Raw genomic sequence first — 24,615 nt, 5'->3', positions numbered from 1 at the left:
GAAAATAATATAACTATTGACTCTTATAAATGAAACACTTGACGACAATAATATATGTTTCAGGTGACCGCTGTAAAAGTTCAGCTTAGTAGTTATAGAAAATGGTGGACGATCGCCCGTTCAAATTCAAATACCCAAAATCCAAACTCATCATCTGCCAATTGTCTCTCTCATTATAATAAAAGCATCGTTTAGTATTTTGACGTTTGGTTCACCAGTTTTCTGGAATCTGTGTTTCGGTGATTTTAGAAACACCAAACCTCATTTCTAGTTACTTTTCTAACATATCAATGCTGTCTCCAAATGTCAAATGCCAATACTGTCATATTGACAATGATGTAAGTAATCAAATGTGGATCAAACACTGAACTTAACTGTTCAACTTGATTCAGAGCAAAGAGTAGTGACTGATATATTTTAAATCTGCTTCAGTATGGAAGTCGGTAACAAGGTTGCTCATATAGAGGCTCAAAACTATCGTTACTTTTTCAAAAACGAAATTTTAGTCGTCAGAATTTAAAAATACTTTTCGCAATTTTTCTATTCATTCGCAAATTGCCTCAACGAACAGAAATAATAAATCGACTAAATCTATAGATGAATACTTGTTTTTGAATTTGAACAGTTGGTGTCAATTTGCAATTGTTTATTTTCGGATAATACCCTATTTTTGGAGAACTTTCATCATCAGTATAATGAGTATCATTATACTCTGTATAAAAATGACGTGATGTGTCTGGTATTGAAACGATAGCAAATAGACATAATACCTGAAATGATCTTCAAAAGTAGATAGCTGTCTCTAGATCATTGAAGGATGCTTTTCCTTACCTTCCCTTACCTCCCATGTCTCTTCTTTCGAAAACGTTTTAGAGCTCTTCTCATGCAAGGAGCATTGTTTATTTCATGCAAATAGCCTGCTGTGATTTTCTGGCAGTATTGAAAAATTCAACTCAAAATCTATTTTGTGTTTCGTTCACGATAATTAAAGAACACAAATTGAATGAATACGGTAAGTTGGAGAATCTAAACAAATGGTAGAAAACATTTTCGGCATTTCTACCAGCCAGGTAACAAATATAGTATTCTTACTGAAGGTTACGGAAATTTGTAGAAGTGCCATGAAAATATATATTATTTTCCATATTTCTCATGTGATTTTACCATTGTAAGTGGGTATTATGGAAAAAATAATGTTAATATTCGTAACCCTTCATGTTTTTGAAGCAGATTATTATAAAAATATCAAATATGAAACGAAAATATCCCATTTGGGAATCCCATAATCGGGATGCTACATATTCAAACTCATATTTCGAAACATTAAAAATTTCTTTCTTTTTTATTATCTCTGTGAAACACAAAACACCATAAAAAAGAAGTAGATATTTATTTTGAGATTTAGACAAGCCGCCATTTTGAATGGCAATATTTTAGTAAACTTGCCGAATAAAAGATTAAGTTACCATGAATTTACTTTGATATTTGATACACAATTAATAAGCATATATTATTTTATTGATTAATATATTTGAGAAATTCATTCTATATTGAAATCACTAATATTGAGCTTTAAGTGAAGTATAATGGTAAGTGAAGAAAAGTAGGCGTATTTAGGTTAATTCTTCGAGGTTATTTTCTTGTTTTTTTTTGCCTCAGAAACTTTGAACTTATTGAATAATCTGATCTTTTTCAGAGTTTTTTTGGATTTGGCCAGTCAGCTGAAATAGACATTTACTTAGATGAACAAGAAATTCGAAAAACCGCCGAAGTCAAAACAGAAGATGGGAAGAAGGAAAGACTATATCTTTATTATGATGGAGAAACGGTATCAGGCAAGGTCAGGATTTTTTACATTCAGTCATTGATAAAGCAATAAACAAATAATAAATCTTGTCCAGACTTTTCCAAGGCATTGAACATCATTAGCCATACTAATATTCTAAGGAAGTGTACTTGAGTGACAAATATTCCTACATAAGACATGTTAAATAAGGAGTTCCCCAAAGCACAGTGTTTGGTCCTGTTCTGTTTTTGTGTAACCTGCTAATATTTCTGGAACACCATTTACCATGGTGTTCTAGTTGAAATCAAATTACATAATTTTTATTTTTTATCAGTGTAAAATATTTTTGTGTGGGTAATGACAGTGGCATACGGTGATTGTACTCTGAGTCAGAGAAATGTTTACAAGTGATACAAGCTTTTCACAGAAGGTTGGAAAAATGTAAATGACTTTCGCCCTGGTGTAAGGTCAATAACCAACTCCATAATCATGCCTCAGCCACCGTATTCACCAGATTTGGTCTCCTGTGACTGGAAAGACGCTATTTTGAAGGAGTCAAGAAATTGAATAAATTATTATTTGTTGAGAAAAATTAAAATTCACTGTATTTGCTGAACAGTACTCGTGCATACATTTTGGTACAAACAAATACTTTTAGGTGAACATAAGCCTTAAAAAGCCAGGAAGCAAACTGGAACATCAAGGCATAAAAATCGAATTCATTGGGCAGATTGAAATGTTTTACGATCGAGGGAATCACCACGAATTTATATCTTTAGTCAAGGAACTTGCTAGGCCAGGAGATATGATCGCACATTCTAGTTATCCATTTGAGTTTAGTTGCGTAGAGAAACCATTCGAAGTTTATACAGGTGAGTCAACGAACCCTGTTTTAATATTCATGACGATGTGAGATTCTTATTATTCTGTAGGTTTATGTCCGATACAATCACCTTGTATGCCCTTATTTTTATATGGACCAACCATTATAAAGGTAAAATTATAGTTCAAAATACCTAACGGAGGTGCGAGATTTTTATCTTAACTTTTGAAATATTGATAACATATTCATTGGTCTCTTGGGTATTTGAGTAATGTCAAATTTTTTACTTTGAAAGCAATCAAGGTAATTTAAACTGTAATGTTTCTAACCATTGCTGAGAATTGCATGAAAGATACGGAGATGACAACTGGTTAACAGAGAAACCCATTTTTTTATGCAAATAATATTGGAAGTCTTTCAAAATAAAGTGTAGTTTTCAACTGTTGCTTACAAAATACAAGATATGATTTATTCAATAATTCTGGGCTTTTCAATCACAAGGTTCGAGAAAATCATACAATAAACTGTATTAATCAAGTATCGGCCAGTTGTATTTAATGATTTATTTTATAGTTCTATCATACAACTTGTGTTGGTAATATTCATATCTGAATGGAAAATATGTTTCTTCTCAACATAATATTCAAAAATTGTGTTATGGTTTATCAGATTTTGAAGTGTGACTAAAGGTAAAATTCCAAAAAAAAAATTAACAAAAAAAAACTAATTCAATGTGATGTTTTTTTAAATTGTTTTCAGTCCATTATCGTATTTCTTTTCAAATATTTTGGTTTACTGTTCATTTATGAATAGGTTCAGACTACAAATTCAGTTGACGATAACGCATTATTGATTTCTGATCTGTTTAATATTTAACATACTTGCAGTTCTCTCTAATTCAAGGTCATATGCTTCGTTGTGTTTGAAATAATTCAAGACTATTATAAAAGGGTTATATTTCAATTTGAGCATTATCATGTAATGTAATGTAATAATAATAGTAGTAGAATATTTGAAATTGATTTTGCGGAAGTTCAATCATCATATCTTTTACAGGTGCTAATGTTCGCCTAAGATACTTTCTCAGGGTAACCATCATCCGAAGATTGGCTGATATCATGAAAGAAGTTGATATAGCCGTACATACTCTCTCGAGTTATCCAGAAATGAACAATTCCATCAAGATGGAAGTGGGCATTGAAGACTGCTTACATATTGAATTTGAATATAACAAGTCGAAGTAAGTCTTTGTACTTCAACATGTTGCAATTTCTTTCTCAAGCAATTTAATCTGCAGAGTATGGTTTATGTGAAGTCCAAGTTCTATTATATGTTTTCAATGAGAAAATAGATGAATGACCTAAAAAATATAGAGTTGCAAAAATGCACATACACGTACATTGAATTGTTGTTGAGTACTTGGATATCAGTGGTATAAAATGAAAAATATTGATTTGTAAACTTGGGTTTCTCGGTTATTGAAAAATATTCAATTACTTTTACAGATATCATTTGAAAGACGTTATCGTTGGGAAAATATACTTTCTGTTAGTTCGAATAAAGATTAAACACATGGAAATAGCTATAATCAAGCGAGAAACGACCGGTTCTGGAGCCAACACGTACACAGAAAATGTTACAATCGCAAAATACGAAATTATGGATGGTGCACCAGTTAGAGGTGAGTACTGTTAATTTGGGTTTTTTTGAAGCCTAAAATTTACCAACCGAAAGTTGAGTCAAACCACATAGAATCGATAAGATTCAATAGAGAGAGATTCGATAAGATTTATTATTATTAAGAAGGAAGTTCACCGCTTACCTACAAGCATACTTGGATGATACTTTAATTTGTGAAGATTAAATTAGGTTGTTTTGAAAGTTTTCATGAGTACACTTTAAACTGTAATATCTTAATCGAAATAAGCGCAATTTGAGTCAATGTACTTATACATAAATCCTTTATTAAGTCGAAGACTAATAATACAGTTCAGCAATACAGCAATACCACCCCCACAAGCCATATAAACAACAGTTGTTTTGTTATTTATTTTTATAGAGGAAAATAGGTTAGGTGCACAAAATGTCATATGTCACAGAATGTCTCGGAATTCGGAATATAAGTAAACAGAACAGCACGCCTCTGAAATATGTCATCTTTGTTTGTCTCATACAGGTAACAGATTGATTGTCCTTTATTAGCTATAACCGATGTTGCCAAATGGTGAAATAGAAACGAATCCCTTTAAATGTTGAATGCATTATTTCATTCCTCTTTTTTAAGTATTCAAACAATTTTTTGAAGATTAAGGTTGAAATGATAAGTTTGAAATGCATTGTTTTAGAGCTCTTTTATGAAAACTACTTGATTTTTGTCAGTAGGAACATTCCTAGTCTTTTTTAAAATTTATTCAAGATCAAATATTTGTGTTTAGCTTTTAGCGTTTTACTTTTTTGACTAGTCCACAATAAGTTTTCTCATATACTATTTAATCTTGTAATTGTGTGTGTGTGTGTGAAAATTTTAGTGATGAATAGAACTATGTTTATTTCTATCATTGCCAAATGACTGGTTCATTTTTTAGGTTTTTTGACAGAGCTTTGGTTCAATTTGAATTTGTAGAGAAAAATTGGCCGAAAATCACTTAACGACATCATATGAGCTGAAGAAGGAAAAAATTGAAATGTAAAAAAGAGAACAAAATTCTCTATCGATCAGTATACACCACGACACAGTAAAATAAATATTTATTGAGATATGGAGCTACAAAAACACAATGCATTAAAACTGACAACTTTTGAAACAAACTAATGGATTTTCAGGGAATATTTCATGATAAGAGATAAAACTGGAATCTCTGACGTAGAAAAAATCTATGACAAGCATTTTTTTCAAACACCAGAAGCGTACATGAAGTTACCTTCATCTTATGAAGACGTCAACTTGGTTGGTGAAACGCTAGTCAAGAAGAGTTCTGTAGTTCTGGTGTTTGAGAAAAGTGTTTGTTTTGGAGTGTTTCTTGATTGTTGCGTGCAATATTTTAAAATATTTCATATTTGTAGAAAGTTTCACTTTCAAGGCCTCTTCATTTCTTCAGTATCATTCAAATTATCCGTGTGGCTATTACCACCAATTCAATTCAATTCTTTATTTATCCATTCGACCAAATACAGCTATAGGGCAAGTCAAAAAACATGTAGACATACAACAAAGTACAGTGAGTAAAATGATAAAATAAAATAAATTATGTACATGCATAACAAGGATTGTAGACAAAATACGATTAACATAGGATAGTGAAATAATACATGTTTACAGGTTGTTCTTTAAAAAATTAATTCATAATAATCTTCTAGGGAGTAGGGACACAGATCAATTAGTATCTTTTTCACTTCAATAAGAAATTTCCAGTTTGAAAAGGATCTATATCTTTGTGGAAGTCGATTATAGAGTCTTAAGCCAAGTACAGTAGGTGAATTCAAGCTAATATTTAAGCGTCTGAAGGGAACGCAATATTTGCCTTTCTGTCTAGTATCATAATTGTGTAGTTCATCTACACGCATATGGTCGTCACGAGTTTTGTGTATATTCTTCAAAAGTTCTAAAATGAAAATACCACTAACTGTTAAAATCCTCATGTTTTTGAAAAGGTCAAGACAACTATGGTTAAATGAGACTCTAGCAATACATCTAATAATGCGCTTTTGAGCCAGAAAAACATTTTGTGCATATGCTGATCCACCCCAGACTGCAATACCATAGTTATTTCTTGATTGAACTTCTGCAAAATAGAATGAACGGAGATGATTCAAATTCAATGTATATCTAAGATTTCTGATTTGGTAACATTTTGAGTTCAGTGTCTTAGAAAGCTGTAGACAGTGAGTTCGAAATGATAAGTCTTCGTCCAAAAAAATTCCAAGAAATTTAACACTTTCAGTACTATAAATGCATGTGTTAATAATGTTGATATTTAATGGCGGTACGTTTTTGTTTTGATGAGTATGAAAAGTTACACAATTTGTTTTGTTTGTATTGAGAAGAAGAGACATATCAGAAGACCAGACTGAAAAGTTGAGCATTGTGGTGTTAATTTTTGTTTTTAGAATTTCAGAGTTTTCTCCTGTAAACAGTAGCGTTGAGTCATCTGCATACAATGTAGTGAATGCATCAGTTAAGATCAGAGGTAGCTCATTAATATATAAGACGAATAGTATTGGCCCCAGAATGGAGCCTTGAGGTACCCCAATGTAATTTCTTTGAGGAGATGACCGAGATGTTTTACCACAATGAGAGATTTTTACAATTTGTTTCCGTCCTTTCAGACACGAGCTAAACCAGTCATGAATTTTACCTCTTATACCAAATTTATATAACTTATCAAGCAGAGTTTCGTGTTGAACACAATCAAAAGCTCGACTTAAATCACAAAATATTCCTGTTGGATTTTCACCCTTCTCAGTAGCTATTAATACTTTCTCATAGAAGGAGATAATTGCTGTTGTAGTAGAGTATTGGCTACGAAAACCATGATGATTATCCATAATACAGTCTGGAACCTAGTTAACAAGGAAATGGGTAGAGGGAAAAAACAATTTGACATCATTCTCAACCATGGCAATGAGTTGATCACTGATAAAAAAAGGGTGGCTAATACTTTCGGTGATTACTTCTCATCAGTAGTAGAAGATAACTTACAAAAACATTTAGGTAGCAATAGATCATCTATATGCACATCTTCCAACATTTTAACAAACACATTCTTCTTTGCGCCAATAACTGAAGAGGAAGTTATCGATATTATAAATGGTTTAAAAAATAAAAAAAGCACAGGCCACGACAATATCTCAGTGAGAATCATAAAAGAAAATGGGGTATTGATCTCTAAGCATCTAGCTCACCTGTTCAATCAGTCTATCACAACCGGCAAATTTCCATCACTCTTGAAGACGGCCATTATTATTCCCATTCACAAAAGTAAAGAAACATCAGATGTGACTAACTATCGTCCTATCGCTCTTTCAAGTATTTTCTCAAAAATCTTTGAGAAACTAGTTAACGAGAGAATGGCTAACTTTTTGTTGAATTTTAAGATTCTTACTGACTGCCAGCACGGTTTTCGTAAAGGTAAGTCCACACAGTCAGCTGCCTGTAGTTTTGCTGAAATCATCTATAACTCCCTAGACAATGGTATGCACGTGGCAGGAATATTTTTGACCTCTCACGTGCATTTGACTGTCTATCTTATGACTTTATTGAAACCAAACTTTTTAATCTAGGATTTAGGGGTGTATTTTTGCAATGGCTCAAACATTTTCTTTCAGACCGTACAATGTTGGTCAAAATAAAAGATACACTATCTGATCCTCAACCAATCAGTTCAGGAGTTCCTCAAGGCTCTGTCCTGGGACCGCTTATCTTTCTATTATTCGTCAATGATCTACCCAAATACTTCAACATCAACAACAATAGTCTCACTCTCTTTGCTGACGATACTTCGTTAGCGGTATCAGCACACAGTCTAGAGGAATTAAAGTCATCAACGGTCAGGTTTATAACACACTTCTTAGATTGGTGCAAGTTAAACAATCTGATTGTTAACTTGAATAAAACAAAATGTATCCATTTTAGTTCTTCTATCGGTCTTGATAAACAGCCTACTGTCTTTGATATTAGAGGGGTGGAATTGGTATCAACGAATTTTACAAAATTTCTAGGTGTCTATGTGGATGATTGCTTAAGATGGTCTGAACACATTACAGTCACTTGTAAAAAAGTTAACCAAGCGTACTATGCTCTCTCCAGAATAAAACATTTTATGCCCTTGCATGCCTTGCTGGACGTATATTATAGCTTGGTCTACAGCCATTTAAGCTACAATGTGGTTCTTTGGGGATATGCCACCAACAAAGATAGGGTTTTTATTTCCCAAAAAAAAATAATCAGAAAATTATTTGATATCCCATGGAGAGAATCGTGCAAACAGCACTTCATATCATATCAAATCCTGCCATTCCCTTGTATTTACATATTTAAATGCTTATTATACATCCACGATAATTTAACAAAATATAACACAAATTCTTCTTACCACAGTTACTCAACCAGAAATGGAAAATTGTTAAGTATTCCTAGACACAGATCCTCTAAATTTGAACAGTCACCCAAATATATGGGAATAAAATTATTCAATCACCTACCTGATCACTTTAAAACCATGAGTTTGATGTCATTTAAAAGAGAAGTTAAAAATTTGCTCCTGTCTAAGGCTTATTACAGTGTCAGTGAATTCCTTTTAGACGACTTTAGCTGATTGCGGTCCAGACTTTCATCCAGATTTTATTATTTTATTATACATCCAATTTTGACTAATCTTGTTTTTTTTTTTCTTTATATTTTATACATTTTATACTTTAAAACTATTGAGATATTTTATCTTAATGTATGTTTATTTTCTATTTTAACGTGTTGTACTGACATGTCCTATACGTTGTTAACGTCTCAAAGGATAAATAAATATTATTATTATTATTATTATTGATAACTTTGTTCCTCTCTAAAAACGATACCGATTGATTTAGAACCACATATTCAATTACTTTTGATACCATTACATATGTATATTTTGTAGGTGAAAGCATTCCTATAAGAGTATTCTTAGCTGGCTATGAACTAACCCCAACGATGAGGGATATCAACAAAAAATTCTCCGTTCGCTACTTTCTAAATTTAGTGTTAATGGACACTGAGGACCGAAGGTATTTCAAACAACAAGAAATAACCCTTTGGCGTAAAGGTGATAAAGTTCGGAAGCCTAACCTCCAGGGGCCTGCGATCATGGCGGGCACCCAAAATCTCCAGAATACTGCTCAACAATATCAACAAACAGATGCCAGGAATGATTCAGATAGCACGACCACTGTCAAGGAGGACTTTTTACGGGTACATAGTTCACAGTCTAATGACAAACTCGATTCTAGTGATCCTTTCGATCAGAGAGTCTCATCGCCAACAGAAGGCACTGAAAATCAGATTCAAAATATGACTAGGGAAGCAGGTGATGGTCAGAACGATAACGGAAATGACAATGTTGAGTGATAGAGAGGTGAGTTCAAAGTTCAAACATTGTTTTGTGCTCACTATACAGCGTGACTCACGGTCGATGGTAGGTTAGACGTTTCTGGAAAACGCAAAGCATGATTTTTCTGAAAATTTCACCTCTCACATTTCCTTACCTGTTCTATCGATCTAAAATATTTTCAGCATTGCGGCGTTGCCACTTCCATCAAAAAGTCCTAGCAACTTTATTTTTTTAAATGGAACACCCCGTATATTAATACATTTTTGGAATCTCTCTGTTATTTTAATACTTTTTTGTTAATAATGTCCTATACCTATCTCTAACTGTTTTCGAGATAAAAAATAAATTGTGCTAAATATGGTCCAAAACATAGCCTTAATTGAAATTAAGTACATCAGTACTGTCAATTTATGAAAAGTTGATATATTGATGATAGTTTGGACAAACTAGAAATTTTCAAATAACACCAAGAAATCGACTCCATATCATACAGGGTGTGCTAAAATTACTATTATTTCCATTGTGCATAAAAGTAGTCAAAAGTTCATTTTTTCAAATGAAACCCCCTGTATATTACTCGGTGAATTGAAAGATGGTGAAAAATGCTTCAAGATGATATACCTGAATCGTCAAGTTTTCTCAATAAAGTCGCTTCTTTTAGAAACATTATTTTTTTTTAGAATTTAGAATTACTTTTATAAGTAATCGATAAATGGTTATTGACGGTGTTTCAAAAAATCGCCAAAAATGAATGCAAATATTGATTATTCAAACGAAGTTATGAAATTATTTATTATACACGGACAGTGTGATCAAATCATTGCCAGAACTTGAAGAAAATTCAACCAAATGTATCCTGAATTAACACCAATGAACAAGAGGAAGTTTGTAAGATTACAAAATAATTCCCTTAACTATGGCTCCATGTTAAAAGCGCCTTCAACATTACCAAAACCTGTTACTTCAAATGAGGACAATTACTGTTAACGTTTTGGCATATTTTTATGCATATCCAGAAGCTTCCATTTGCAGTGCAGAAAAAGATTTAGGTGTATCATATGCTTCAGTACAACGAATTTTGAAAAATCACAGAATGCATCCGTATAAATTTACCAAAGTTCAAGCTCTAAAAGCAGAAGACTTCGAACGTAGAATGCATTTTTGTGAATCCTTTTTGATTCATACACAGGAAGATCGGGAATTTTTGTCAAAAATAGTTTGGAGCGACGAATCAAAATTTACGAAGGATGGTATTTTCAATAGGAATAAACATTTTTGGGCTGATCATAATCCTCATGTTACAAAAGAAATGGGTTTTCAAGAAAAATTTGACCTGAATGTTTTCTGTATTCTGAAGAACAATAAAATTAGCTTTTTTATTTATGAAGACACACTGAATGCAGAGAGATATCTCCAAATATTAAGGACGACTGTAACCGATTTTCTTGAAAATTTGCTTTTAGAGGAATATAGGAATTCGTGGTTTCAACTGGACGGAGCGCCAGCTCATTCCACCCAGGAAGTTTCCAGGAAACTTGACGAACTCTTCGACGATCGTTGGTTTAGGCGTTTAGGGCCGTGGGATTGGCCACCGAGATCACCCGATCTCACGCCAATTGACTTTTTTTATGGGTTGTTTTAAAAGAAAGGGTATACAGTACTCCAGTGCCTACCAAAGAAGAATTGCGACGGCGAATAGTGCGGAGTATTGAAGATCTGGATCCCAGGAAATTGAAAAAGCAACCACAAGTCGCGTACAAAAAAACATTTTAAAGTGTTTAGAATGTAATAGACAACATTTTCAGCATTTATTGTGAAAATATGATATTTTGTTTACAATTTTGTATCATCCTATTCTGTTATTGTCTGTACTTTCACATGTTTTAGCCCACAAAATCTTACTTTTTACCTAGAAATGACTGATTTTTGGTACAGTTGTTCCCTGGAAACTTTGAGCCATAGTTAAGGAAATTATTTTGTAACCTTACAAACTTCCTCTTGTTCATTGGTGTTAATTCAGGAAACATTTGGTTTCTATAAGCATCCCAACGATCTCATCAAACATGAAGAAGGTACAGGAGTCAACATAAAGTGGTATCCAGTACTCAAGAAGGCCAAAAATTGACCTGGATACCACTCCAATCGACATCCAACCACCAGCACAACTATCATGAACGTGAATCAATAAGAACAACTCAGCATAAGTGCAGACCAATCAGGAGTAAGCATTCTCATGTGCACCCCACTCCATACTGGTGTAAATATTAGTGAACATGGACTTCCCCAGTCAGTCGTTGCTGAGTCTTTGAGATACTACCTTCGTGCTCATAGTCAATTCATATAACACTGAAGATGTCTGTCGAATTAGCAGACAAAAATACAAGTTCGTTTTGATCAACTGCCAGGATTTCATTACAAAAAAGTTTAGTTAGGCACATAAGTTTCCTTTAGATTCAATTTGGGTAAAATGAATTCGTTCAAAACAACTACTTTCAAGTATACAAACATTAAACTATGAAGAAATCCCTTTTTGTAATTGACTTGTATTATTAACAAATACAGTATTGATTTTTTAATAATTTATTGCAGATGGACTGTTTGTTGAGTGTGATGTAGACGCTGCTACAAAAAAAGTACTTTTTAGGTAAATATGTTAAAAGTATGTGAAGAAGGTATTTTGTAAATAATGTAATTGTTATTATATTGCAGTTAATATTGAACTGTCATTCTGTATATTAAGCAAATTTATTGTTTACATATAATTTTATTGTATATTTCTCATATAGCTGATTAAAAAAATTAAAGTAATTTTACGAATATTTTTATTCTGCAATTAAAGATAGTCTGTTATGGTTTATTCACATCCAATTCTAAACAATAACATATGAAACCAAAATATAGGGTAGGAATTATACTTTTTGGAGATTTAACAGTTCCTCAGAAGAGAAATCTAACTGATATACTCTTTGAATAATGGTTCAATATGGCATTCATTATTTGGCCATATTCTGAATTTGACTTTTTGTTGTGTTGCCAAATGTTTATATAATAATAATAATAATAATTTTATTGCAATACGATCTACAAGTGGACACAGCAAAAGTCAAACTTTCGAGAAGTTAATTCTCATTTACCCTGGAATTACCAATTTTAAAATTAACAGATATTAATGTATCATCATCGACAAATTACAGTTGAAAATTATATAAATTAAAGAGTTTTTCAGAAATATTCATGATAAACAATATTTACATAGCTATTTTTATTAATGATTTTCGTAGCAAATTTCAAATTGGCCAGCAGTTAAACGAATAGTAGCATTTATGTCTCAAGTAAGAAATGACTGAACTTCTAAACTTCTTGAAGACTGTGATATTTTTAAGTTCCTTCGGTAGAGAACTATATGCTTTTATTGCCTGATAGTAAGCTCCTTTCTCATATGTTGAGTTATGGCTGGGAATAGCTAGTTCGTTACATTGTCTGGTGTTAATATGCATATTATTCGAATATTGACCACTATTTCTGGGAAACAGGTATGGATATTTTTTTACGAAACAGACAAGACCCAAGAAGTACGAGGGCACTGTCAAAATATCAAGTTTACTACAGAAGAACTCTTTACAAGAGCTTTTTTGATCCAGATTTAGGATACATCTCAGGATTCTTTTTTGAGTAATAAATATTTTTTGTGAGTATACTGAAGAACCCCAAAATATAATACTGTCACGAATTAAAGAATGAACTGTCTTAATCAAATTTATTTTTAACAATATTTCACTATCGCAAGTAATTTATATACAACACTGAGCAACTAACGTTTAATTTATCTTCACTAATTTATCTTCACCGCTCGATTCGCTTTCTAAATACAGACTCCCACTCGGGACGGAGAGTGACGTTTTTATATCGTCAACGAACGTTCTGGATCCCTCTGCGGATTTCGGGACCCATCCGGACATTTCGCGATGCGTCATGCGTTTGCTGACTGGGACACCAGTCAGGGCCGGCTTCAGATTCATTACAATACCATATGAAATCAATGACTGCACATGTGCACAGTAATATGTTCTCAGGCTACAAACAGAGACTTGATCCCTTAAGTATCGTATCACACAACAAATAGAGCTTAATCTGTTATTCAATAAATTTATATGGGTTTGTGACACCTAAGAATTTAGTGTGATCCGATATTGGAATAGACCTATTTTGAAGTTTTACATATAGAGATTCCTCGCAGTTTATTGATTTGCTAAAAATTACTAGTCCTGTTTTGGTAATATTTAATTTAAGCATATTTGCCTCTGACCATTTGACTATACTATTTGACATGGCTGAAGCTTTGGTTGAGAGTTCTAATGCATTTGTTCCAGTAATAATGACTGATGTGTCATCTGCGAACTGGTATACACTACCAAGATTCAAGGCTTTGGGTAAGTCGTTCACATATAGATCAAATTATGTTACATATTTAGAAGTAGTGCATTTTTCTCGAAGCGTGTTTTGCTTAAATAAGGGAGCATCATCAGGAGATGACTAAAACAGAAATCTCTGACCGGATATCTTTGAGACTCAAGGATTTCAGAAAGAGAATAGAGGCAGTCTGAGAAACCTCCAAAGATACTTCAATTTTCAATTATAAATTTAGTAATTACCGTGTTAATTTTAGGGTAATAAAAACTCGTAAAATTATTGAATAAATTATACAACAAAATGAATAGAAAAATGTAAAACTAATGAAATTAAAAGAATAATTAAACGTGTGATAAAAAGTGGATCCTCTACAATAACATACGACAAAACTTTTGAGACAACCAGTATTTTTGCCCACCAAATATTATAATCTATTTATTCGATTTAGAAAATGCACAAAAGTTTATGCTGTATTCGGTCTCGGTCTCACGGTCATATTTTCTAATCGGCAGTTGATTCGAAAAAACAAAAACAATGTCGTTACATTTATTGTAAATTTTCAGTTCTAACATCCACAACAACTTGATATACAAGCCAAACATTCTAGAGATATATATGAAGTAACAAAAAGGTAGATATACAGCAATATATTTTCTGCATTCAATAAAATTTCTGTGAAAACCATAAAATAAATATTGTTTCTTCGATTTCCTGAGTGATTTTCCGACTTAACAAACACCAACAAATTTGCACGGGACCCTTAAGTTATATAGGGTAGGTTTCTAATAAGCGTGGTTCTGTACAAACAGACCAGTATCTCCAGCTTTTCCTTCTACACTACCGGCAACGTATTTACCCATGGATGCATCACTGTTAGCCTGAAATGAAAGATAAATATTAATGAAACGATGGTTTGAAATTAACACCAGTTATTCTAAAATTATTTTGTTCATTTCACTTAGACAAACCTTAGCACGTTTCAACAATTCATCTTGGCCAGCTTTGACGTTTTCATCTTTTCCTGCCCATGCGCGAAGTACAGATGCTTGGAGAGCACGGCCATAACTGAAAGTTAAAGCCCAAGGTCTCTTTCCTTGGTATCTGAAACAAGAAAAGAAAACTGAGAGGGTACCCTTGAAAAGTTATTGGTAGTAACATTACTTTACAGTTCAATTTCATGCTATTTATTTATTTATTTATTTGACATTTTGGTACATTGAGTACATGTGCTAAGTCATAATTAAAAAACAAAATAAAACTACAGAAGTTGGACAATACAAAAACAATAAATATGGTTCACGTCCACAAACTTTCACAACATAGAAGTATTATATAAAAAATCGGAGAAGCTCTAGCAAATACTCTCAAAATGTCATGAAAAAGTGTCGTGCAAGAATTCCTCAAGACTGTAGTAACACTTCCGTAAGAGAAGTTTCTTCACCTCAATTTTAAAAAGTTTATCTGACTCGATTTTCCTAATAGATGTCGGCAAGTTATTATAACAGTTTGTTGTATTAAATAGTGGGGAGCATCTAAAGTGAGCCGTTTTGTGTGAGGGGGTTCTTAACAGTTTCCCATGACGGGTGTCTCTACCATGTATATCCGCGTTTGTGACAAATTCAGTTATATTGTTACGGGCAAAAGTGACACACTTTAAGATAAATAAAGAAGGTGCCGTCAATAGGCCCTCTCTTAAGAAAATTGGTCTACAACTATCTTGAAAATCTATATTAAAAATTAGTCTCAGCAATCTTTTCTGAGCAACAAAAACTCGTGGAAATTCCCTTGCACATCCCCAAGAAATGATATTAAAGCTGATGTGAGAATAAGCCATAGAAAAGTAGACATTCATCAATCCAAAATTATCTAGAGTGTTTTTCAATTGTTTGATTGAGTAATATGCGGAATTGAGTTTGTTGCAGACCTTCTGAATATGACCGCTCCAGGTCTAAAGACGTTCCTAAAAACAAGACTTCGCTGGAAGATCGAATACCATTTATTGTGGAAGAGTCACTGCTGAAATTTTTCCTAATAAATGATTTCATTGAAACAGATTTAGATTTATTCAGAATAAGTTTGTTGCGTTGACACCAAGCACTGAATTTATCTATTATTTTATTTATTTTGTCTGACAACTCAACTTTGTTTTTGTCGGCCACAGTAATTGCAGTGTCATCCGCAAACATGGTTATGTGACACTCAGTGTGTCCGCAAAGTATGGAGTAAATTCGATATGTCCAAAACCAAAGGTCGTTTTATAAAAACCTGAAACACGTCGATTTTTAATTTTATTATTCTACATTTTACAACAAAATTCCATTGTACAGGGTGATCCATATTAATGTGATGACATCATCGATAATTTTTTTAAATACAACGCCCTGTATTTGGTATCAGTTTTAGATATCCGTAACGAGCTAGTTCAGAAAAGGTATGTTACTTGGGGTCTAACGGACAGAATTTGAAAGATGTGCGCTTAGAAAATAAATTTTATTGATATCTTATAAAAGTAGAAATTATTTATTATTTTATATTTTTTTCTAATGATTAATTTAACAATGGGAAAGTAAACCAGTAATAAATACATGACTTTATTTTAAATGTTGGAACTGTAGTCCTTGCTGTATTTGATAGTAACCGTGCTAACAAGTATTTCTTATTAATTTAAAAAAAACTAGGCGGCTAGTTTTTTTGTTATTGTGAAATGCCATTATTTCGATTGACGTTCAGTAACTGTTAAATAGGACAGTAATTGTTGTATTATTTCGTGAATTTTCTGTAATATTGCTTCGAATTAATATGAAGTAGTAATGAATTTAAGTGTAACTTATTTGATGAAAAATATCCAGAAAGACGCATAACGCAGTCAGCAAGTAAGTAAGATTGAAAAGAAATTTCGAGAAACTAGTACACTTGAAAGTGCACGCAAATCAAGTCGTCCTTCTCTAAATGATGATACAAAACTAGATGTTCTATTTGCTTTTGAAGAAGATGTGCACACTTCTGTTCGTAAGGTTAGTCGTGATTTTGATGTCAATAAAACAACTGTACACAAAGTATTAAAATTGGAAAAATGGCATCCCTTTAAAATCGAACTTCTTCAAGAATTAAACGAGGATAATCCAGATAGAAGAATAGAATTTTGTGAAGCCATGATGGATAACTGTTACCGAGACCGTCTTCTCGTCAAAAAATGTAATTTTTTCTGATGAAACCACTTTTACATTAAATGGTGGGGTCAACCGTCAGAATTGTAGGTACTGGGCCAAAGAAAACCCTCACTGGATGCGTGAGCATCATCAACAATACCCGCAAAAGGTAAATGTATGGGCTGGCATTTTAAAAAACAGGATCATCGGACCCTACTTTTTCAACAGTACTTTAGCCGGGCCAACATACCTTCAGTTTTTGAGGGGATATCTTGTACCTACTTCAATTAATTTATTCTCCAGTAGAATTAATCCTGGAAGTTTTGATGAAAGTTTATGGTTTCAACAGGATGGTGCGCCTCCACATTATGCTGCAGATGTTCGAAGGTATCTCGACCAAATGTTTACGAACCAATGGATTGGTAGACGTGAACATACTGAATGGTCAGCGAGGTCGCCAGACTTAAATCCGTTGGATTATTTCATGTTGTTTATAAAACGAAACCAGCAAATATTCAACAATTAAAAGAGATAATTTGAACAGAAATAAACAATATTTCTCAAGGAACCATAAACAAGGTTCAACAAGAATTTATTCAACGTTTAGGTTACTGTCAAATACAGCAAGGACTACAGTTCCAGCATTTAAAATAAAGTCATGTATTTATTACTGGATTACTTTCCCATTGTTAAATTAATCATTAGAAAAAAAAAATAACTAATTAATTTCTACTTTTATTAGATATCAATAAAATTTATTTTCTAAGGGCACATCTTTCAAATTCTGTTCGTTAGACCCCAAGTAACATACCTTTTCTGAACTAGCTCGTTACGGATATCTAAAACTGATACCAAATACAGGGCGTTGCATTTAAAAAACTTACCGCTGACATCATCACATTGATATGGATCACCCTGTACAATGAAATTTTGTTGTGAAATGTAGAATATTAAAATTAAAAATCGACGTGTTTCAGGTTTTTGTAAAACGACCTTTGGTTAGTATTCCATACTTTGCGGACACACTGTATATTTTATTGGTCATTTTATAAAAAAATAGTCGAGTCATTTCCAAAATTCATATTTAGATCAAATCATGTTACATATTTGGAAGTAGCGCATTTTTCTCGAAGCGTGTTTCGCTTAAACAAAGTAGCATCATCAGGAGATGACTAAAACAGAAATCTCTGACGGAATATCTTTGAGACTCAAGTATTTAAGAAAGAGAATAGAGGCAGTTTGAAAAACGTACTCCAAAGCAACTACAATTTTTAATTATAAATTTAGACATTACCATTTTAATTTTAGAGTAAAAAAAACTCGTGAAATTATTGGAGAAATAAATTATACAACAAAATGAATAGAGAAATGTAAAACTAATTAAATTAAAAGAATAATTGAATTGAAAGTAACAAGCCAAACCGAAAAATTAAAAGTACTGGCAAATCTTTTTTTGGTCATTTAGTTTTTCTGGGATATACTCCTTTATCTTTCCAAAGAAAAATGCTCCTCAACCACACCAAAATGAAACCAGTCTGGTTTCAGCGTGGTCCTGCTGCTGGATGAACGAGTAACATTTGCTAGACCAGAGGTTCTCAAACTTTTTTTTAATCATAGACCAAATTTTGCTGATTCCGGTGGACCTCATGTAGCTATATTTCTACCATATTCCCAAAACTCGACAAAAAACGTGAAGATTAGATCTAACTATGGAAATTTCAAACAAGAATTACCATTTTTCGAAAAACTACAACACTAGTTGTAGTGTGAGTGGATGTCAAAAAGTGAAGTTAGTCTATCAAAAGAGCGATTTCCATCCAACTTTATTTTTTGACTTCTACTCACAGCACAAGAAACCAAGCAATTCTCACTTATTTTATTTATAAAACTCCTCCCCCCATATTGGTGAAGAATCAAACAAGCAAGATTGCAAGCACACACACACACACACAAGTTGTATTTCGTTCCCTTTGCATGTCTGAACAAGCGTTGCGGACGGCGGCGCTTTGCAAGTCTCGACACATACTGAATAAGGAATTTGCAAGTGTCTACATGTGACAGTCGCTGAGCTTCTTGAAATATTATCTGTCACATTGATAGGTGAAAGCAAGCCTCGCTTACGAATTCCGGACCCCCATTTTTTGATCACGACAACGTAGACCACCGTCGAGTCCCTCCTGAACCCTTGGGGGGTCCATCTGGACCACTTTGAGAATCACTGTGCTAGACTAACCCAGACATTCATGCGAGGTATCTTGCATAAATGTCTGGCGGAGATAATTGAACGTACAGCATGGTATTAGCAGGTGGTATTTCAAGATTTCATTTCGAAATATTTAGTTTCCTATAACTGGGTTTGGGATTTGATTGATTAGATACATAGATACTCTAATCCAATTTTCATTTTTTTGTGAAAACAAACTTTTCAATTCTATTATAACTCGTTGACTAACAACCATTACTTCTCAAAGTAAATTATCAAATACTTTTTATACGGTATTATTTTTCTATGGTTCAATTTTGCTGTTCAAAATTGAAGCCAATCATTTTTAATTCACTTAAAACTGAAGCCTTACTTGTTCATGGCATCCAGGTTGACGCTAGCTTCCTCCTCAGACTGTCCACCAGACAAGAAAGTTATTCCGGGTACTGCAGCAGGAACGGTGCGCTGCAAAGCAGTCACGGTGGCGATTGCCACTTCAGCGGGGGAAGCTTTAACAGGAGAGGACTGTCCAGCGGTGACCATGTTTGGTTTCAAGAGAGTTCCTTCCAAGTAGACATTGTGATCAGCCAAAGCCTGAAAGGTGACAGAAGTTTCATTGATTTTTTCTGAAAATATTTTGCTTGCATTTGTTTGTTAACTGCCTCACCTTGTATACGAAAGCCAAAACGGTTTCTGTAACTTTCTGGCAGCGCTCAAGGTTGTGGGCGCCATCGGGTAAAATTTCAGGTTCAACAATTGGCACGATGCGATTGGCTTGGCAGATGGAAGCGTAACGGGCCAATACGTTAGCATTTTCAATCAGAGCAGTCAAGGACGGAGTGTGTTCGTTGATTTTCAACACACAACGCCACTTGGCGAAGTGACAGCCATCTTTTTTGTATTGAGCGCATCGCTTGGCTAAATCATCCAGACCTACAAGCAGTATTTATCGAGAATTAGTTGAACTTAAATAATGAGAGCCGAAAAATCTGAGTTGGTTTTTCAAAATTACCTTGAGTGGTACACTCATCGTTGGTGCCAAAAAGAGGAACCACACCGGTGTCTACTTTGATTCCGGGAATGATGCCTCTTTGTTTCAGGAGTTCTGGGAATGGAGTACCATCATCAGCCTTTTGGTATAGAGTTTCGTGGAAGAGGATGACTCCAGAGATATAGTCTCCAATTGTTGGGCATGTTGTGAACAGAAGTTGTCTGAAAACAAGCAGAATATTTTTCAAAACGTCACTAGAAGATCAGTTGAAAAATTATATAAATTGAAAAAAAAAATCTAATTCAATCTCAGATCACAGGTTACGAAAAGTTTCATGAGTGAATTTATTTTCATACATCGTTAAAGGGGCCCCCAAATCAACAGATAGATAGTTCTTCGTAATAAAAAACCCTTTCAGGTGTAGAACATGTCAATTACAGTAAACATTACAGAAGTAGTAGAAAATCGTGAGGCAATATCATTAATATTGGTTAAGAATATAAATGGCCACAGATGTATAAATAACAAGGTTATCACAGTCAATATACTTAATGTAATATTGTTATATTAGATACAGAACACGAACATATACATCTATATGTAGGGTTCAAAAGAGACTAAACTAGATCACAATGCAGAATGATACGACATGAAAAATTCAACACGAACAACATCAGTTTACTTCTCTTCAAAGCTTATTATTCGCTGGAAGAATTCTTCAATGATAATTTAATTTATTCCTCATGATCATAGAAGACAAAGTTCTGAGAGATTCAGGTATCTTGTACTAAATTGAAAAAGGTATATTATTTTGAAGATGGGTTAAATGTGTCTTTATATTCAAAAGGTTATTTTGGTTTCGTGTATTGTGGCTATGGATCATATCATGAGTCGCAAAAAGAGACATATTTTCTTTGACAAATACAACAGATTCATAAATATAGAGAACTGTTAGTGTTGATATTTGTTTCTATATGAATATTTTTTACAGCTTTCTCTCTGAGAAAGGTTGATTTCTGAGACACCGTTTTTGCAATATGAATATTTTTTGTATATGTGCAGACATTCCCCAGAACATAATGCCATATGTTCAGCGACCTCTATATCACACAACTTGGTTCTTCTAACCTCTAAAATTCAATAAATACCAATCAGATATTTGAAAAATAATTTAAAAAAATATTGATCAAAGTTTAATCATCAATTGAAACTATTGTACATGTCACAAAAAATAAAACACCTATGAGAGCATACAAAACAAGTGAAACATTATCTGAAATCCTCACCTATACAGACATATAATCTTGCATATAATATTGGAGAGATATTGTAAATTTTGACATAAAATCAGTTTATAGAAGTTTTTACTAATTTTTTCACTTAGAATATTCAAGACAAATATTTTCACTTGCATAAATTTTTGAAAGTTTCTTAGGAAATAAATGAATATGAACTGTAAAAAAATTAGATGGTAGAACAATATCGAAGTAAATATATAGATTTTCATTTCTTTATTACCAATCCTAGCCTAGAATTCTTGTACGCAATATTTTTTTATATTTGTCATTGACTACAAAAATCAATTACTGCTTGAACCAATCTACGTTTTCTTTTTAAACAGCGACGAGAATTTTCCATGTTTGTGTTTGTTTCATTAAGACTATCTCCAAGCTTATTTTATGCTGTGTTATCTAGAGAAATACAAATCGCGGCCCATTAAACTCTTTTTTTGGTAAACAAATGATGACTGTTAATCTCGACAAAACTAATGTATTTGATAGCACAGCTGATCCAATGGACGAATTAGATTCAATTTTCTTTTAAAAATAGTAATATGAATGATTTGGATATTTCCCTCTTGTTCATCAGTTGTACTTCCAATAAAAATATAGGCACTATCAAATTCCCGAAGTATTAAAGTATTCCATAGCTATATATAAATAATATAAAATCATATCAGAGGTTACCATGTTCGACACCGAACAATCAATCAAATTTCTATAAATAGTACCAACCTTTAGCCTTGAATTATTTACGTGAGGATTTAATATCAAACCCATTAGAGATAAGGGAATTATACTTGCTTAATAACAAAAAAAGGACATTTCATTAATTCAAACATGAAACAAACTATCGGTAGTACAATCTCGATGATACCAATAATTAAGAGATTTTTTAAATAATATTTTCGATAGGTCAAGATATTGTTATATGCCAAACTTATAATTTTGGCTTCACCGCGGCTTGACAGGCAGTGGTTATGATTATGAAAGGTTTAGTTCTGGTCCTGCATCCATCTTTGTACTATTGAAACATAACAATGTATCAATATTAAGATTTGATCATTTATGAACAATAAAAACTGCGTTTTGAGTTTTTGACATGGTAGAATTGGATCCAGAATTTTCATGTGTCCACACAGATTATCCGATTGCTATCTGGTTAATCCTGCTATTGCTTTTTACCCTGACAACATGGTTGAGAGTAAAATATTCACCATTATTTACTAAAACTCTCGGGAACCTCGAAAAAAAAATTCCAATATGATATAAACATTTAAACAACTATCATATCCTGATAGTTAAATAAAATTGCTGAGGCAAAGTAACAACAGATTTTCAATATTTGTTCAAATGAAGATGCAGCAATTATAAAATTTCTAAATTTTCCGTTCTTACCAACCTACTATCCATTTTTCACCGTTCACGAGATCCTCGTGAATAACCCTGTATAATAATAAGAGTCAATAACGACTTATTTTTCTAAAGAACATACATGTATGTAATAGGGAAAAAACAATATTTCCAATAACTATTACAAATTTAAGTACGGAGAAAACAACAACAACAAAAAAAAGATAAATCTGAACTGAAACTAAAAAGAAATAGATGATTGAATATACTGTTCGAGTTGAACACTGTCAACTTTGAAAGTCAGATTTCAATCTTTGAGCTTATTTTTGACCAAATGAATGAAAGTGTATAATTTGAATTTATGTAAAGATGACAAATTTAAGAATTCTGTTGTTGTTGAGGTGTTCTTAGGAAAACGAGCTCAATAATGGTGATCTATTCAAATCCAGTTGGTCAATCATAAGAATGTTTGAATTTTTAAGTATATTAATTTCCATTGCTTCCAAATGATTCAGTTTCAAATCTTTATTTTCTATGTGCAAAATTTCGAACTCTTCATTAAAGATATGATTTTCTTCTAGAAGATGATTTGAATATGTTGAATTTTTTACTTAGCTTATATGATGTTCCTGGATTCGATTCCTAAATGTTCTACCAGTTTGACTAATATATTTATTCTGCTGTGTCGTGGTATATACTGATCGATACAGAATTTTGTACTCTCTGCAACATGCTGTTAACTTTTTTCCAAATTTTAATGTTTTTCCTCTTTTAAGCTTGTTACTATATGACGTCGTAAAACTACATCAAAACCCTAAAGTGTGTCTCTCAGTACAGCCACACTACTCTATTTCTTGAAAAGGCTTCAAAGTCGAAGCCGAAACGTAGAACAATGCAAAACTGTATAATGAAACACGTGTCGCGGTTTTTGTAAAACCCTTTATAGTGACAATCATACAATAAACTGTATTAATTAGTTTCAATATTATGAGTTGATAGTTATTTCATGAATCCCTTAACAAACAAACTTTTACTTACCTGTATTTACGACGATTTTCTTCTGTATTTTCCAATCCGATGTCGGCAAGGCGTTTGCCCATGGTGGAAACGGACTCATCGGCAGCAAGGATACCCTTTCCATTTGCTACGATGGCGTTGGCGATTTTCCTGAGCTCATCTTGAAGAGCTGGTTCGGGGTAGTTCCAGTGAGTGGTCATGTTGCTTATTGATGGTAAACTAAAACAAATCAAAATCAATTAAAATCCTGGAATATTTCGAAGAATATTAATAACTCAGTGAGCAATTAGATCTGGCGTCCCACAAGGGTCTGTTCTAGGCCCAGTTAAACTTCCATTATATGCTGATGATTTGACAAGTATACTAGATGAGCTGAAAAGTTCGAAGGCTAACACACAGATACTAGTACTAAATCCATGATTTTCAGTTGACGATAACTTTCAAAAGTAACTTGTACAAACGTCACAGAAGAGGAATACCTATATTGCTTTATTTTGGAAATAATACACTAATAGTGCAGT

General features: G+C 33.0%; 2 protein-coding genes across 3 annotated transcripts; one reads left to right on the top strand and one right to left on the bottom strand.

The window, feature by feature from the left end:
- The first annotated feature begins 988 nt into the window (after positions 1 to 988).
- Positions 989 to 12,499, top strand: Vps26 (Vacuolar protein sorting 26). Of its 2 annotated transcripts, none has more exons than XM_074174541.1 (7): positions 989 to 1,012; positions 1,697 to 1,840; positions 2,445 to 2,658; positions 3,666 to 3,849; positions 4,115 to 4,290; positions 9,242 to 9,715; positions 12,281 to 12,499. In XM_074174541.1, the coding sequence occupies exons 1-6, from the start codon at positions 1,004 to 1,006 to the stop codon at positions 9,706 to 9,708; spliced, it is 1,194 nt and encodes a 397-aa protein (XP_074030642.1). In that variant the 5' UTR covers positions 989 to 1,003; the 3' UTR covers positions 9,709 to 9,715; positions 12,281 to 12,499. The 2 variants fall into 2 exon arrangements, with proteins under 2 accessions (XP_074030642.1, XP_023019844.1); XM_023164076.2 differs by lacking the exon at positions 989 to 1,012 and adding an exon at positions 1,401 to 1,589.
- A 2,132-nt stretch (positions 12,500 to 14,631) lies between these two features.
- Positions 14,632 to 24,313, bottom strand: Ald1 (fructose-bisphosphate aldolase). Its single transcript, XM_074174466.1, has 6 exons — positions 24,116 to 24,313; positions 20,466 to 20,665; positions 20,121 to 20,386; positions 19,827 to 20,047; positions 15,070 to 15,202; positions 14,632 to 14,979 (listed from the first exon to the last, which is right to left on the bottom strand). Exons 1-6 carry the CDS (start codon positions 24,292 to 24,294, stop codon positions 14,884 to 14,886), a joined length of 1,095 nt encoding a protein of 364 aa, XP_074030567.1. The 5' UTR covers positions 24,295 to 24,313; the 3' UTR covers positions 14,632 to 14,883.
- Between the last annotated feature and the right edge of the window lie 302 nt (positions 24,314 to 24,615).

Source organism: Leptinotarsa decemlineata, unplaced genomic scaffold, assembly GCF_025532065.1.
Source record: "Leptinotarsa decemlineata unplaced genomic scaffold, Ldec_3_MD MMD2_P_RNA_scaffold_1, whole genome shotgun sequence".
Taxonomy (NCBI): Eukaryota; Metazoa; Arthropoda; class Insecta; order Coleoptera; family Chrysomelidae; genus Leptinotarsa; species Leptinotarsa decemlineata.
This window is presented reverse-complemented; position numbering and strand designations above follow the sequence as displayed.

Bases quoted from the DNA above. Each gene is read 5' to 3' on its own strand.
- Vps26 (XM_074174541.1), top strand. The intron at 1,841-2,444 runs GTCAGGATTTTT...AAATACTTTTAG, and splicing joins GAGAAACGGTATCAGGCAAG to GTGAACATAAGCCTTAAAAA. The intron at 4,291-9,241 runs GTGAGTACTGTT...TATATTTTGTAG, and splicing joins GGATGGTGCACCAGTTAGAG to GTGAAAGCATTCCTATAAGA.
- Ald1 (XM_074174466.1), bottom strand. From the start codon at position 24,294: ATGACCACTCACTGGAACTACCCCGAACCAGCTCTTCAAGATGAGCTC. The intron at 20,387-20,465 runs GTAATTTTGAAA...TACTGCTTGTAG, and splicing joins CGATGAGTGTACCACTCAAG to GTCTGGATGATTTAGCCAAG. The intron at 20,048-20,120 runs GTGAGGCAGTTA...GTCACCTTTCAG, and splicing joins TTTTGGCTTTCGTATACAAG to GCTTTGGCTGATCACAATGT.